Source organism: Zingiber officinale, chromosome 10A (assembly GCF_018446385.1).
Source record: "Zingiber officinale cultivar Zhangliang chromosome 10A, Zo_v1.1, whole genome shotgun sequence".
Taxonomy (NCBI): Eukaryota; Viridiplantae; Streptophyta; class Magnoliopsida; order Zingiberales; family Zingiberaceae; genus Zingiber; species Zingiber officinale.
The window spans coordinates 83,906,175-83,923,030 of record NC_056004.1 but is presented as its reverse complement, the minus strand read 5'-3'; the positions used below and the strand labels follow the sequence as shown (position 1 = coordinate 83,923,030).

Sequence of the window (16,856 nt, the reverse complement as noted above, 5' to 3'; positions counted from 1 at the left end):
TAACTTCTCCTGAGAGGAGTAGGTGAGGGCGTGTTCCACGGAGAGGGATAAGAGGCGTCAGTTCGACCTAGGATTCTCAGAGGAAATCAGAAGTCAAAACCAGATAGTCCTGTGACTATCAAATACTTGTATTTGTCTTATTTTATTATGCTAAACTTTGTTTTGCAAGGTATATTCTGTATTTCGATTAATATGCCTTGCAGGAAGTGTAAAGCACAAAAGAGCCTCGGATGAACAGTGTCTAAAAGCGCCTTCCATGGAGCTTGAAGGCGCTTTCGAAGAGATAGAATTTGTAGAAAGTAGATTTTATCGTCGACTAAATCTGTGGGGATAAGTGCTTAGATGGAGGCGCCCTCTATGGAGCTTGAAGGTGCCTTCAACAACCTATATAAGGTAGTCTCGACCAGATGCTGAATACAACTCATTATTACAATTATTCTACTGTGTGCTGCTCAAAAGACGATCCTGCTACATCGTGATGTGACTCCGGCAACCAAGTACATGACTCCGACAATCGAAAGCAAAACCTTCTAGATCCTTAAAATTGTCGGTATACTTTCAATTAAATTGTTGCACTTATAACTATCTAGATTTGATAGTGAATTACCCAAAGTAAACACACAATGAGTGTGGGCCTTGGAGTAGAAGTCGTCACAGACTTTGAACCAAGTAAAAACTAACATGTTAGTAATTGTTTTACTTCCTCTTTTTCTTTTCCACTGCGTATATCTCCGATCGTGTTTTTCAAAAAGTGTGGAATGGAATAGCCACGAGCGCTATTTACCCCCCCCCCCCCTCTAGTGCATCTCGATCCTACATATTATTCAATCAAGGTCCAATTTTAGACTCTTATTCAGTTTAACTACAAATTCTGAGCTCAAATATGTATATATGGTGCCTGAGTAATTGGGTTTATTATAAGATCCGCAGCATCTTGTTGGATTATAAGCACTTCAGAAGAATTTCACCAAGCATGAAGGTATATCATCCATCCTGGTAAATTTGCTTGATTTTTATGACTCAAGGGACCTATTATTCCGTCTGTGTTTTTATCATAACAACAGAAGGTATATCATCCGGTCTAGTTATTTCACTTGGTTCTCAAAGCGCGAGCGGTTTATCATTGTAGTCCAGGTTTTATTATATAAATGCAAGATATATCATTCAGCTTGATTATTTTATTCAGCTTTCACGGCTCGAACAACCTATCATTTTCGTTCAGGTTTTTATTATATAAGGTCAACACACCTATGTTCTGTCCCTACAAGTAATATTGGTGGTTCTGAAGATACGCAGGAGAAATAGGTGATATTTAACAATACTTAATGCATAATGCCGAGTTTAATTGCAATTTTCCTTTCATAAATATATAGAGTTACATATTAGGAAGTACAAGTAGATCATTCAAAGTTTTTAACAGATCTTCGGGAAGTTCGTCTAAGAGTTGTTGTTGATCTACAAAATGTAGAGGAGGCTCCTTTGATAAATATCCCCTTCTCGCAATTGTTTGACTACTCCTCCGGCTTCATGGTTAAGTGTTTGGGAGAACCGTTTGGCCAATTTATTTTTACATTTGAGGGAATTTAAGTAAACCCCCTCCCACCTCAAGGTAATCGTTCTCCGCGACCTTGTAAGTAGGCAATTCACTCCGAGCAGCATTTGATTTCGCCTTTGCGGTGTTTAACTCAACCAGCAATAATTCTAGCTGGGTTTCTCAGTCGTTCATTTCTTCTTGTTTCTTTAGTAGCAAGAAGTTTTTAGAAGATAGCTCTTGGAGTAGTTCAAGGGATCTGGAGGCATGGGAAAGCCATAGCTCCTCTAGCTGAGTAGTCTTGAGAGCGAGGTTCGAAAGGGCTTCGTCTTTCAAGGCCCTCTCTACCTTAAGTTTAGATTCGTTGTTTTGTAGTAGAAGCTATAAATTCTGTTTCTCTGATTGTTGAGTGGTCAATATTTGATGGCAGTCTTGTAACATTTTATCCATCCCCGAAATAAGTTGGGGTTGCTCCTCTATTTTTCCTTGCAAATGGATTGCTTCATCACTAGGAACAATAGGAGCAACTTGTAGTTTTTCCACATGATCTTTTAAAATTTTGTTGGCCTTCTCCAGATCCATGACCAATTGACCCATATGCAGACTCGATGCATAAAACTATGTAGAATATCAATAGAGTTATATTTCACAATAGTATTCTAAGAAAACTTAAGCATGAACTTACCGTAGTGGCGTTACAGTGGTGTTCATCAATGCGTTCTGAAATGGTGCTCCTTTGAGCCTACTTCTGCGCTTGTACCCACGACTCGGCTAAGGTCCCTTCAGCTTGAGTATTCCGTATGGTGAAGAGGATGAAGTATTTGGTTCTTGTTGAGAGGGTAATCCACGGGCTTGCTTGAAGAGACATGATGAATTAGTTGAGGTCCCAGGCTGTGAAGTGATAGCTAGAGGGATCTCTGGTGATGGCAAAGGAACGAAAACTGCTTGTGAGGGCAAGGTTGCTAAAGTTTATCTTATTAGTCCGGAACTCTGCTCCAATACTTGCCCTTTAGATACCTTGCTAGTAGATCTCCTACTAAGAGTTTTTTTGAGTGAGGATTAGTCGAAGAAGTAGTTAAGGCTTGTGATAAAGTTGGTTGGGTAGATGTGGAGGATGGTGTTGTCTTGAGGGGCCCAGTAGTTGGAGAAATTGCATGAGACATAGGTATAAGAAGGCATGACCTCATCATAGCAATTGTAAAATGAGAACGATTGTATTTTTGAGACCCCAGTTCTTTACCTCGGGCAAATGAAATTTCGGTCGGAGCAAATGAAAGCTGTTGGGTGATGGGTTCTTTTGGTATATTAGGGTGTGAGCTCTCTATCCATGGCCTTTTGCGTAGAGTAATCAAAGAGGTATCTGAATCTGAGGAGCTGGAGGAAGATTTAGGGGCAGACTCAGCTGGTGGAAGTGGACTAACCGATGCGGAAGCCTATTCAAATTGACATTCTTTTAACAGATCCTCCCTTATCCTAGTAAAGACTGCTTTAGTCGACCGATTGTTCTTATGTAGGAAAGCTGGGAAGAGAGCTTCCGCTACACAATAAATAAGTGTTAGAAGTTTATACAACAAAAGGTCACAGAATTGTGACTACTTAGTCACAAGGAAAAGGAAAGAAGTGGCTCACCAGAGGGGCGCTTAACTCTAAGTTAACCGGAGTGATCCCGAAAAAATATAACAAGCCCTCTATGGTTAAGGCAGGTAAATCAAATTTTGCACCCTTTAACCTTCCTATAGCTTCACTAAGAATTGAGTCCGCAAAGATGTCACCTAAAGCAAGAAGAGGGGGAAGATCTTGTTGTCAGGCCACAGGATAAGATGGAGAAAGTGCTAGACGTATGAAGAAGAATTTATCTCTCCATTCCGCTTGGGTTGGAACTCTATTAAATAAGATGATCTTAACGCGAGCTTGAAATTTGAACAAGTCATTCACTATCTGGTGAGGGTAAAACTAATAATGGAATATACGAGGAGATAAGGGGACATTAAACATGAGAAAAACAATAACAGTACCACATAGGAGGCTAAGGGACTGGGGAATGAGTTGGTGTAGAGGAAGGTTGAAATACTAACTAACGTTAACAAAGAAAGGATATAATAGGAAATAGAAGCCCGATATTATTTGTTCCCTAAAAGAGGGCGATGCTCCCCGATTGGGGGGGGGGGGGCGATGGGAACGATCTTCTGGAGTGGTATGACCACACAATAAGGTATGTTATAGTTGATATTCAGGTCATAAGAGTCGTTAAGGGTGAACTAGAGAAGCATTGCACATGCCATTCATTAAGTTTGGTCATTTGTTGAAAAGAACATATCACTAGAACTAAAACGGATGAGAAAGCGAGAGTCGAAAACGAGAAAAGGAAGACGAAGATGAAAAGAAGGCTTTAGGGTTTTTCTTGTAAAACATTTATAGGGGATTTATTGAAAGGGCCTTCTACATAGGGTCGTCAGATCATAACAGTAAAAAAGGTGGGATTGATTGTGAGTAGGATGATATAGGTAAGGTGGTGGAAAAAGAGAAAATTGTACAACTATGATAACATACACATGTTACCAATAGAAAGCTTGCAACAGTAGTTGATTAAACAGCTAGGTGTCTTGAGGGGCAGATGCTTTTACCAAGGTAAACTCGATTTTTTGTGTAACACTCATATCACAAACTTGAAGGAATTTTTATAAATCCAATAGAAAAATGGTAGGATAAAACACAGATGAATATGTTCAGGTTAATTCTTCACCCCAAACAAACTCAATGTTGACTGGTCTTAAATATCTCCATTTAAGCGAATAATAATTTTAGAATAAGTCGACACTAACTCAATGTTGACTGGTCTTAAATATCTCCATTTAAGCGAATAATAATTTTAGAATAAGTCGACACTAACTGAGTAGCAATTCGCTCAACCTAGAAGATGGGACGCATAGTCCGCTCGGCCTCAAAAACGGAATTCATAGTCCGCTCGACCTCTAGGTAGTCTTTACCTCATCTTGTCTGGTTTATTGCTCGACTAGGATTTAGGATACACATGGAGGGAAGAATATCAATTATTAGCTATCAGAATGTTGGAATAAAAATACTTAATAAAATTGGCAAAAAGTTAAGAAGAATAGTATATATTGGAAATCAAATATCCAATCTTACAAGCTAATAGAAAAGGAAACAAATAACATAAATTTGGGAAGCAAGTCAGGAAGAGCATTTTGAGTTATCCATTCATAATCTAAGAAATTGGCGGGAGGATCAGAAGCTAGATACTCGCCTTCTTTTAGCTGCTCCATTGCACCTTTGGCCCCAAGTATCAAGGCATTAACAATAGAATGGGCAATTGGTGTGTTGAATTCCGTTGTTTGGAATAGCTCATGTTTCTTAGATTTAAAGCGCTCTTCTTCTCCCACTTGATAGGCTTGTAATTTTGTTTGAATCTTTTTTATCTCAATCTGGGTAGTTTGTAAATCTGATATCAAGGTATTTTGCTCAGCTTTTCGAGTGGCCAACTTGTTTTCCTTGATAGTTAGTTCAGCATCATGGGCGACCTTTAGTGTCTTCAGTTGAGTGGATAATTGCACATTTTTTGCAAGTTGTTCATCCAATTTCGTTGATAGTTGTACATTTCTAATAATTTGGTCATCCAAATCTGCTTAAACCTTCACTCACACACTTGTTTCTAACTGAAGTTGAGTTTCAATAGAGTCCAAGGTGGTTTTCCATTGAGTGGATTTTCGAGCTCCATGCGAGCTAACTCCCAAGCCTCTTGGAGTTGAGTAGATAACTCTTTTATTTGCTCGTAGGTCTTCACAAATGTTGTCTCAGAGTTTTGTTGCTTGAGCAATTTATTTTCTTGGGCCAAGTCATATAAATGTTGAGTCATGCTCATACTCATTGTCCATTGCTAAAAAAAAATAAACATGATCAAGAACAGTTAAAATGACTGAAGAATAATCCATTAAAACTAATGTACCTTAGTCCGTGCATAGCAAAATTCATCGGCCAATTTCTTGGAAGGAAGTTCACTGAGCCGATTCTTGGCCTCTGACCAAGAATCTATAATTTCATCCCCTAATAAAATAGGCAAAGTAGAGGGAAGAAGGGATGTAGGTGAGATTGCAGCTTGAGATGAAGGCAAGAAGAAAAGGATAGATATTAGGGCGGGATCCTCCTGTGCGGACGCACTAAGAGTTTCCCTAGGTGAAGCCGATGGATCGGGGGATGATGAACCACCTAGTAAGGGAAGGTTGTCATGGGTTGGAGTAGGCACCAGTGTTGAAAGAGAAGGGTAAAGAGCTGACAAAGTTTGTTCGAGAGAGTACTCAGGGTTAACTTCCGAGGTGATTTCTTCATGAGCCAAGAGGGCCTGTTTCTTGGGGGGAGGAGCAAGGGTAAGTTTCCTCCCCTTGCGCTTTTTCTTAGGGATGATCTCTGACTCCGAAGGAGTAGTTTTGGGTACTGAAGGGGAAACGAGGGGTAATTCTCCTGAAGTAGGGGGTGCTTCTTCATGGATTGTGGAGGCCTCATTGGTAGGAATGGTTGAGGGTAGGCCTCATTTAGCTAATAGTTCTTGCTCATTGGTGTGGAGTTTTTCCTTGGTCAGGACAATCTCTTTAGAGATCGAGGATTTTAAAATAATGTCCATTGCACAAAATAAGAAATGTTTTAATTAGCGATAACATAAATATCAAAATATTAAAACTTACCAAAGGAGAAGGATAGTCTCTTTTGGATGGGGCTTAAACCAAATAGATACAAGAATCCCTCTTTTAGCCATTGATAAATCTTGAATCGTTGGCTACTTAATTTAGGAAGATAAGAAAAAAATATGGGATCCTGTTTAAGCTTTGTGGGATCTGGAAGAGGAGGAAAAGAAGATTGTCAGGAGATAGACCATGTAGGAAGATCGGGCATTTCTATAAAAAAAAAAAAGAAATGAGATTTCCAACCCTTGCTCGAAGATGACATATCCTCAAAGAAGACAACCTTTGGATGAAATTGGAAGAGAAAGACCCCAGGCTCTGAGGTCTTGGGGTAAGCGAATAGATAGAGATTACGGGGAGTAGGAAGAATGCTATGTTGGTGCAGCGGGGCCGACAAGAGTGAGTGAATTTCCTGTAAAAATATAAAACAAAAACCCTTCTTGATCTTTCAACTCAAATTAGTAGCACACTTATAGACAGGAGATTAAGCAACTAATAAGTGAAAAACATAAAGGAGCTATTTGGTTACAACCTAGGTGGTTGTTAATCCAATACAGAAGTAAGTGCTGAAAAGATCTCCTTCGTGTAGGTGGAGAAACCTATTACAATCATTAAACACTCAGAAATGTGCTAGGAAATTAAAAGAATACAGGAGGTGTTATCTATTTTCTAAGTTTAGGGTCTTTTTATAGCCCCTGGGAAATCTTATCCGGGGCTGGAAGGCGCCTCCAACAGGCTAGAAGGTACTTCCAGCGAGGCACCAAAGGATTTGTCCTTTGGCAATGGAAAATTTTGCCTAGTCGAAGGTGCCTTCAAGTGCTTGAAGGTGCCTTCCATGAAGGGTTGAATGCGCCTTCAACCCTGTTGAAGGAACCTTCCCACTGAAAGGTGTGGAGGCACCTTTAAATCCAAGGCACCTCCAGCAGCTCCGCAGCTCCCTTTTGGCTCTTCCACCACTCTATTTGCTTAGGTGATTTTGGCCAACCAGAATAGAGCTCACCCGAACCCATTTTCTGGCCTTCTCCTCGAGCAGACTTCCGCTCTGGATTCTCGTCCCTTGGATCATCGCGCACGTCCTTCTCATCCACCGGTGTACTCTTCCGCAGCACCTCGTCCCTTGGATGCACAGAGCCCGTCGCCTCCCTTCCCATGTCATCCTTCTTGCTAGCTGCATCTTCTGCTCAACTTCTTGTGTTCCTAAGCTCCTGCACACTTAGACACAAGGATCAAATACGCGGGACCTAACTTAACTTGGTTGACCACATCAAAACTACCACGTGGTACCAACAATCTCCCCCTTTTTGATGTGCATCAACCCAAGTTCAAGTTAGGGAGAAAAAATAACATTATGAATGTTAAAAACAACTGTAATTTTACAATGATAGTAAATCAAAACAAGTTAGTTGCAAAATCAAAAATAAGGATAAAAAAAATCCTAACTCGCACTTAATTCCTTCTGAACTTATACTTATGTCTCCCCCTTAAAAAAATAGAGAAAAATGACATAAAAATATAGTTGATTAAATATTAAATTAAATAATTGGCTTCTAGGTTATGGCGAGGTACTAGGCCTTCTTGGATATTGGAACAACAGCCACTTTTAGACAAAGCCTTTTAAAGAAATTAATATTTAATTTCCTTTCTGACATTTCTAGATTTAATTTTAAGCATTTAAACTAAGTATGATCTTAGAACCGAAGATAAGTTCCTTATTACTTGATTAATCAAAAATTTTGGAAGTACATAACTTCTGAGAATATTTCTAATTTGACCCCTATAAAATCATAAATACCAGTTTAACCTACTGATAGATCTAACATTTGAGTATTTTGAGGTCTTTGTACATACAGAATTTTATTTGAATAATTCTACTTTTTATTTTAATTTTTCATTTTCTAATTTTAAACTATCAAATAAAACTAAGGGGCATGTATTGACTAATTATCTTTTCAAGTCTATATTTTTTTTTCTAATTTTACTAAATCCTTGGAAAGAATCTTAATAAATTGAAATAACTTTTTAGGAGATAAGGCGCTTACTTGACTTACCTCGTATTCTGATGCTCCCCCTTTATCGCAGCTTTCCTCTGATGATCCTCCCCCTTCATCGATACTCATCTCTGAGCTACTTTCATCCTCTTCTTGGTGGTTTGCCATTAGGGCTAGTCCAGCGTAGGCCTCGATCTCAGACTCAGAGGATGATGATTCATCCCATGTGACCTTCAAGCTCTTGTGGTTTGGTCTATTGACCTTGTCTTTCTCCCTCTTTTTTTGTTTAGGGCAGTTATCCTTGATGTGTCCTTCTTCATTGTAGTTATAGCATCAAGCATTCCTTTTCTCATCTGTGATTTAAATTTATTAGTTTTAATAAATTTATTAAATTTTCTCACCAATAGTGCTGCTTCATTTGCATCGATGGATGTCTCAGAGTCTGAATTTGGTCCGCCCTTGTGGGCTTGTAGTGCAAGGTTCTGAGTTGTTCCCTTTCGTTGTCCTGTACATCGAGATTCATGTAATTCAAAAGTGGATAAAAGATTTTCTAATGTACTTACCTCGAGATCTTTGGGGATATAGCAGGAGTCTACTATAGATGTCCATTCTGGTGTTCTTGGGACACATTTAAAGCATACCTTTATGCGCCCTGATTAGTTACTGTTTCTCCAAGGTTTGTTAATCTGGTGATTAGCTCCTTGATTTTTCTGTGTAGATGTGCTACTGACTCTCCTTCCAGCCGGAGGTTAGTTAGTTGGTTCTAGAGCAGATCCCGTTTTGCGAGCTTGGCTTCGGATGTACCTTCGTGTAGCTCTAGAAACTTCTCCCAAAGTTCCTTTGCTGACTCATAGGCGCCAATTCTGCTGACTTCTTGCGGAGGTAACACGCTTAGCAGATGGAATTTTGCTCATCCTTTTACTATGAAGGCGCCTCCAACAGCTCCGCAACTCCCTTTTGGCTCTTCCGCTGCTCCGTTTGCTTGGGTGATTTCAACCAACCGGAATAGGGATCACCTAAATCCATTTTCTGGCTTCTCTTCGAGCAGGCTTCTGCTCCAGCTTCTCATCCCTCGAAATGTCCAGCTTGGTCAGGCAGGTCCAAAACTCATGGGCATCCTTGACCTTTCCTATCCTGCATGTAACTTTGTTAGGTAATAAATCTGAAACTAACTTTATTACCTTGGTTTGCTTCCGAGTTCTGGGTTGATCATCTCAATGCCATGCTACCATCAAAGTCGTTCATAAATATGAAGTTTTACATCTACATCCTCCACAAATTGAATTCGTATCTCATGTATATCTTGTTGGTGTGGGAAGCATCCGACGATCGAACCTGTGTTTTGATTATATCAAAGGGTTAAAAGTTAGGTTGTCTTGTTATCTAACAAGTTTGATGAGATTGCAAGAAAGTCCTAAGTGTACTTAGGCAAAAGTCCTAGCTGCGGTTAGGCAGGTGGAAAAGCCTAGGGGTGGTAACCCTAGGTCCTAGGGGGTGGTAACCCTACGTGAGGAAAATTCCTAGCTGTGGTTAAGCAAAGGGAAAACCTTAGGGGGCAGTAATCCTAGGTCCTAGGGGGTGGTAACCCTAGGCCGAAAGTCTTGGTGGGTCGAGAGCTTGGGGCAAAATCCTAGGGGGTGGTAACCCTAGGTTGAAATCCTGGTGTCGCGAACCGGGTGGAAGACTGGATGGGTCGTGGAGCGGACGCCCAGCATGAAGACCGAAAGCTATGAACGCTGAGCAAAAGTCCAGTTGGTCTGGAGGATCAACTGGCAATAAGTAAACTCTCCTGAGTGGAGTAGATGAGGGTGCGTTCCCTGGTGAGGGAATAGTAGGTGTCGGTTCAACCTAGGGTTTCCGATTGAAAATTTGAAGTAAGAACTGGATAGTCTGAAGACTGTCAAATATTTTATTTATCATGTCTATATTATGCTAACTTTATTTTGCAGGGTATGGTTAGTTTTTTAGACTAACATATTTCGCAGGAAGCAAATCAGACATGATTGCCTCGAATGAACAATACCCGAGGCGCCCTCCATGGAGCTTGGGGGCGCCTCGGGCACCCTCGTCAACATCTCCGCAGCAAAGGCACAAGGGCGCCTCCATGGAGCTGAAGGCACCCTGGACGCTTAGTAGAGGGCACCCTCTATGGAGTTGAGGGCGCCCTGGACGCTGGTGGAGGGCACCCTCCATGTGGTTGGAGGCGCCCTTAGACAGATAAGCGATGAAGGAGTCAGAGCTTATCTTCGCTGCAGATTCTGTGTGGATGAGGACACCCTCCATGGTGTTGGAGGCGCCCTCCATGGGCTACTTAAGCCCAATTCGAGCAGCAGCAAGAGACTAATAAGAACTCACAACCATTCTTCCGTGTACTGTTCAAAGGACGATCCGATAAAGCTGTAACAAAACACCGACGACCCGAAGCTTTAAAATTCAGTATTTTTCATTGTCGGTATAATTTCATTACTGCTTTACTTGTATTTCAAACTATAAATTTCCGAGCTTATAGTGATTGCCCAAAGTAAACGCTCAACAAGCGTCGACCTTGGAGTAGGAGTCAACACAGACTTCGAACCAAGTAAAAGAAACTTGTTAGCGATTGCGTTGGTTTCTTTTCTTTATTCTGCTGCATAATTCTGAGTTTTCCGAAACGAATGAAATAGCCACGAGCGGTATTCACCCCCCCCCCCCCCTCTAGCACTTTCGATTCAACATTTCTCATATGGAGGTGGTTCGTGAACGCTTCATCCTTCACCTTGAGCAATCGATGTGAGAAGATTTTGCAAGATAGATATAGGCAAGAAGAAATTTCTAAGACTTTTTTGTCTTAGGGTAAATAATGTGGGAGGAGAAAGAAAATAAGGGTGTTTTACCAATTTCAAAAAATAATAATAAATAATAAAAATATTGTGACAAATTTTATTAGAAGGGTTATTTCATCAATTCTAACAAGTAGTGAAAAAATTAAAATGAACTTTTCAAAAAAAAAAATTGGAGGGGAAAAATGAAAGGTGTATTTAATCACAAACGATATATAATTTTTCTTTTAAAAAGGACCCCCTTTGCCTGATTGGTGCTTGCACCAATTCAGAGTGATACCTGCTCTGATACTAGTTGTTGAATCAAAAAGAGTGCTAGAGGGGGGGTGAATAGCGATCGTTGAAAATCGTCATCGATTCAAAGTACGCAGCAAAAAGTAATAACGAAAACAATGCTAACACACCAAGTTTTACTTGGTTCAGAGCCTTCGTCGACTCCTACTCCAAAACCCACATGTAAGAGTTCTTTCGATGGGCAATCCACTAATAGTTCGCAAAAGTATTACACGATAAGTACAAGAACTAAAAAAGTTACCGACAACAAAGAAAATAAAACTGAGTCGTAGGTTGTCGGAGAGGTTTCGTAGCGTCGTAGGAGCGTCTTTGAAGCGGCGTGCAAGAGAGCAATCGTAGTAGAAAATTATGTTTTTGCTCTAGGTGGAAGGTTGCTTATATAGGTGGTTCCGGGCGCTTGGATCCCTTCCGGGCGCTTGGACCGTGACGTCAGCTCATCCAATCAGCCTGCTCTAAATTCGCGTCTGAATAAAGTTTAGCATTCCAAGCACCCGAACCAACTCCAACCGCCTGGATCCCCTCCAGGCGCTCGGACCAAACTTTTCCAGCAGCTCATTTTTCCTGCAAAATAAAGTTAGTCTGAGACAAATAAGAATTATATCTACCTTGCAACAAAGAGTTAGCACAATCAAGCAAATAGGGTAGTAATTAGATTCTATCTCCTCGAGACCAGAATCTAGTTAAGATCTTAACTTAAATTTCCAAAATGGATATAAGTTGGATCGACGCCTACAGTTCCTTTAACTAGGAATGCGTCCTCACGAAGTCACTCCCTTCTAATGACTTACCTTAACTTACCATCTTGCTAGACATTCAGTCAACCCGTCGACCTATCTGGACTACATGTCAGCTATCTAATCAGCCCGTTGACCTAGCTGAATTTTGTGCCAGCTATCCAATCGGCCCGTCAACCAAGTTGGGCTTCGTGCCAGATATCCGGTCAGCCCATTGACCTATCTGGACTTCTTACCAGCTATCCGGTCGGCCCGCCGACCTAGCTGGATTTCTCTTGCACACTCAGTCAAAGACGTTAGATCACAACAAATCTAACTTACCTTATCATTCATCAAAATCTGAGTTAGACCATTAGTACAAACTGCACCAACAGAATCATCCCCCAATTCCAACTTCTCCCTTTGACCACTTGCCTTCCTTTGACCTTCTTTGCTCTAGGCTCTCTCTCAAACCCTCCCTTCTTGCTCTCTCAACTCTCTCCCTCTCACTCTCTCACTCTCTTACTCTCTTGTTCTTGTGATTTCACACAACCTTCGATCATCTAGATGACTACTTTACAAACTCGACTAGTGTTCAATCAACAGTCCCTGTGGATTGATATTTTATTACTTGATGGCTTAACTGTGCACTTGCGGTTTCTACAATAGTCAGGAATGGCTATGGGTCATTTAAACGACATGTAGAAGTGAAGCAGTTGACAGAATATGAAATTGACCGTGCTCAAGCACAATTATCTAGATTTTTCACTAGTGGAAGTAGTGATTCTAGTTTATTTTTATATTCTGATAATAAATTAAGAGAATCATTGGCTATATTTATTTCTGTATAACATCTTTCATTTAGTTTTGAATCGAAATATACTTTTGAAAATTTTTCTAAAGAATCTCTTAATCCATCTGCTCAACGTGTTCCTAGAACTACACTTATAAAAACAATTAAAAGATTAGTAAAACAAAGGGGAAAAATTAATTGAACAATTTAGTAAATTAAATAATAATGTTTCTTTATGTTATGATATTTGAAGTGATCATTGGTAAACACATTCATATATTAGTGTGGCTTTCCATTGAATCGATAACTCTTGAAATATCCAAAAAAGATTGTTAGTTTATAGAATTTTTGATGAATGACATAGTACTCACAACATCTCATAATTTTTATGTTTAATTTTAGAAGAATATAGATTAACTCATAAAATATTTTCAATATCATTTGATAATACTAGTTCTAATACTGTTGCTACTATTGATGAACTAAAATTTAAATGTCAACCTATTGTTGGTGGTTTATTTTTTTATATTCATTGTGTTTGTTATGTTTTAAATTTACATATTCAATCTAGACTAAGAATTTTAGCAAATCATATTGAATCAATTAAAAATATTATTTCCTATTTATGGTTGCATCTATCTATAATAAAATAATGAGGTGCATTTTAAAAATAATGGAATGAGACCTAAAAAATTTTCACATGATGTACCAACATGTGGGAATTCAACATATCAATTGTTACAAGATTTATTTCCATAGAAAGAATTATTATGTTTATTTTTACATAAAATATTAATAATACTAATATATATTTATTTTCACAACAATGGAATATTTATATATTTGTGAAAATTTAAAAGTATTTAATGATGCAATCAAACAAATTTCTAATTTTTATTATCTTGCTTCTCATTTAGTTTTAGGAAATTTTTAATATAGTATTAGTTTTAAATGAAAATAGTACCAATGAATTTTTTATCTTCTTGTATATTAGCAATGAAAATGAAATGGAAAAAAAACATATTTCTGAAATTTATTTAGTTGCATTTATTTTAGACCTTTACAAAAAATGTTAGGTTTATATTATGATGTTTTAATTCCATTTAAAGATTTTCTTTTCCTGATCCTAATAATATTGTATATAATATTAAAAATTATTTATATAATATTTATAAAAAAATATAGTATAAAATATGGAATACAACCTAATATTTATGAAACACAAAATACAAGTAGTCATAATTTAAAACTTATAAAAATATAAATGTTATTAAAAGAATGGACGAAATGTCCACGAGAATCCTCAAGTCTGCATAGGAATTTGAGAATTATTTTATGACTTCTTTTAATTTTAATAAAGTAAATAGTGAAGTAGATTTCAATGTCCTAAAGTGGTGATCAAAAAAGACTTAGAGCTTTCTCATTCTCATCGTGATCACCAAAGAAATTTTATCTTATCCGGTGTCAAAAGTTATTGTGAAACAGATATTCAGTGTCTGTGGTAACATATTAGGTGAACGACGATCGACTTTATCTCTCGACTCGTTGGAAGCCCAAACATTACTCGACGATTGGACCAAAGTATTAAATAAAATTCAATGAATGCAACTTTCAGATGATAAAGTCAAAGAATTTGAAATCAAATGAACAAATACTATGGGAACAGAAACTGGAAGTGAGTAACAATGTCACTTCATAACGTAAAAGAGTAAAAAGATTAAAGAACTGTGTGTTTTAATTCCCTTATACCCTAAGAGAATACGTAAATAACTTAAATAAGTACAAGCTTTTTAATGAATTTTTAATTTTTAATTTTGTTTTCAATATAATAATTGTAAAATACCAAAAATATGTAAAAGGATTAAAATGTTTAAAATTAGATATAATTAAATTATTTAGGAAAAATAATAACATAATAAATAATAGAGAAGTAGATTTATAGATTTTTTTTGGAATTATTGGAATTTTCTGGGATGTTTTTAGGAATTTTTTAGAATTTAATATGATTATTTGGATGTTTTTATGGGGATAAAAGGAGGGCTTAGAAAAAAAATATTTATTAACCCCTAAGTCAGAAAATGATAATGGAGATTATTTTGATTTTTACTAGCGTTGCCATCCTATCCTCTCTCCCTATGCGTGCGACAGCTGCACCTACCCGTGTCGCAGCATCTTCTTAGGGTCGGCTCAAGGCATAGGCCATTATGGCCTATGCCTAGGGCCCCAATTATATTGGGGCCCACCAAATTATATATATATATATATATATATTTGAATATTCAATATTTAAAATTATAACTAAAATAAAATTTATTAAAGATTTATTTTTATTATGAATTTTATTTTTTATAGTCAAATTATCTTTAATCAATAATTTTTAAAATTTTAGATTTAACCAATAATTTTTAATTTTTTATAGATTAAAGTTAAATTTGATTATTTTTATTTTTTTAACTCATGATAGATTTAATTGATAATTTTAATTTTTTACTGTTAAAGTTAGATTTGGTTGTTAATTTATTTTTATTTTTTATTAAAATTTAATTCACAATTTTAAATTTTTTACTAATAAATTTAATTTACTAATCAAAATTAAGTTTGGTTAATAAATTAAAAATATTTATTAGTTATACTTAATTGATATTATCTTATCAAAATATTTTTGGAAGTCAAAACATATTTAATATTGCACTATCATTTTCTCTAAATTTTATTGTCCTTTCTTTCTACTCCTTCACTATCAATTTTTATACTATTATTATTGTGTCCTTACTTTTCCATGAGGCACACTCTTTTATTTTTAATAATTCGTCACTGATGTTTAATAGCTAAATATTTTTAACTAAATAAATTTGATTGATAATTTATCGAAGTTAAAATTGATAAAAAGATAGTTTGGTTCACGAATCTCTCGTCAATGTGAAATCCAGAGGAAGGGTATCTTATGCGTAGTGACTACATCTAATACTCAAATCTATTACTTTTAGGTCACATAACAATAATTTATTGAGTTAAGACCTTCCTTTATCGAAGATAAAATTAATTGATAATTTTTTAAAAATAATAATTAAATTAAAATGTATATTAATAGTATTATTATAATATATTATTCGTTGCAAAATTAGTTAACATAAAGTGACATTGGCACAAGATAAAGTTATTGCTACATGACTTAATCGGTCACTGTTTCTAATTGTAAAAATAATCATTAACAATCTATGAAATTGTCCTTTTAAATTTTACTAATAAAATTAAATGTCGCCCTGGGGCATGATTGAGTTTGGTTATTGTAGGTGGGCATGGGGTCGAATCTCAATAAAGTCAAGAAAAATTTCATCACCGCAGTGACCAACTGTAGTTTCCCGATTTACCTTCTTGTAGATGGTCATGGGACCGACTATGTGGATCGATAGGGTGGCGAATTTCACCTTTTGCTACAACTAATAAGATTTTTAGTATTTATTTTTTAAAAAAAATTAAGACTTACTTTTTTTTTTTGCCTAGGGCCTCAAGAATAGTTGAGACGACCCTGTATCTTCCTTCCGCGTGCGACGTCGCTTTCGCACCGACCGACAGCGTCGCTTCCCTGTCCACGCACCCGGTCGATGTTGGCATCTTCTCTCCTCACGTACACCGCGCGCTTGCGACGTTGCTTTTCACCGCAGTCCGACCCTACCATTGGTGTGCTGCCTCTACTGCCATCTCTAGCGAGCCCGGCAACCTAGCCGCAACTCCCTCTCTCTCATGCCCGCACGCCCTTGTGACGCCGCCACTGGTCCTTCCTCGCACGCATCACACACCTCACCGCAGCGTCGCTACGATGTTCCCCTGCCATAGCCGTCGTTGGACACAACTTCACGTCTCATGGCAGCCAGCAACCACCTTGATCGAGATCTCGACGAGGTAGGCAGAAGCAGCAATCTGCTACCTGCCGGCGTCGCGCACCGCTGCCATTGCAGCCCACCATTGGCCATCGCTCTATCTGAGTAGTCTGATGCTGCCTACGTTAGTCGCTGCCTCCAGT

The 16,856-nt window shown here is 37.8% G+C and overlaps 1 protein-coding gene across 1 annotated transcript; it reads right to left on the bottom strand.

Annotated features, from left to right (window-relative positions):
* Positions 1-4,634: 4,634 nt before the first annotated feature.
* On the bottom strand, positions 4,635-16,806 carry LOC122026742. Its single transcript, XM_042585465.1, has 4 exons — positions 16,761-16,806; positions 8,615-8,718; positions 5,496-6,044; positions 4,635-5,426 (listed from the first exon to the last, which is right to left on the bottom strand). The coding sequence occupies exons 1-4, from the start codon at positions 16,804-16,806 to the stop codon at positions 5,202-5,204; spliced, it is 924 nt and encodes a 307-aa protein (XP_042441399.1). The 3' UTR covers positions 4,635-5,201.
* Between the last annotated feature and the right edge of the window lie 50 nt (positions 16,807-16,856).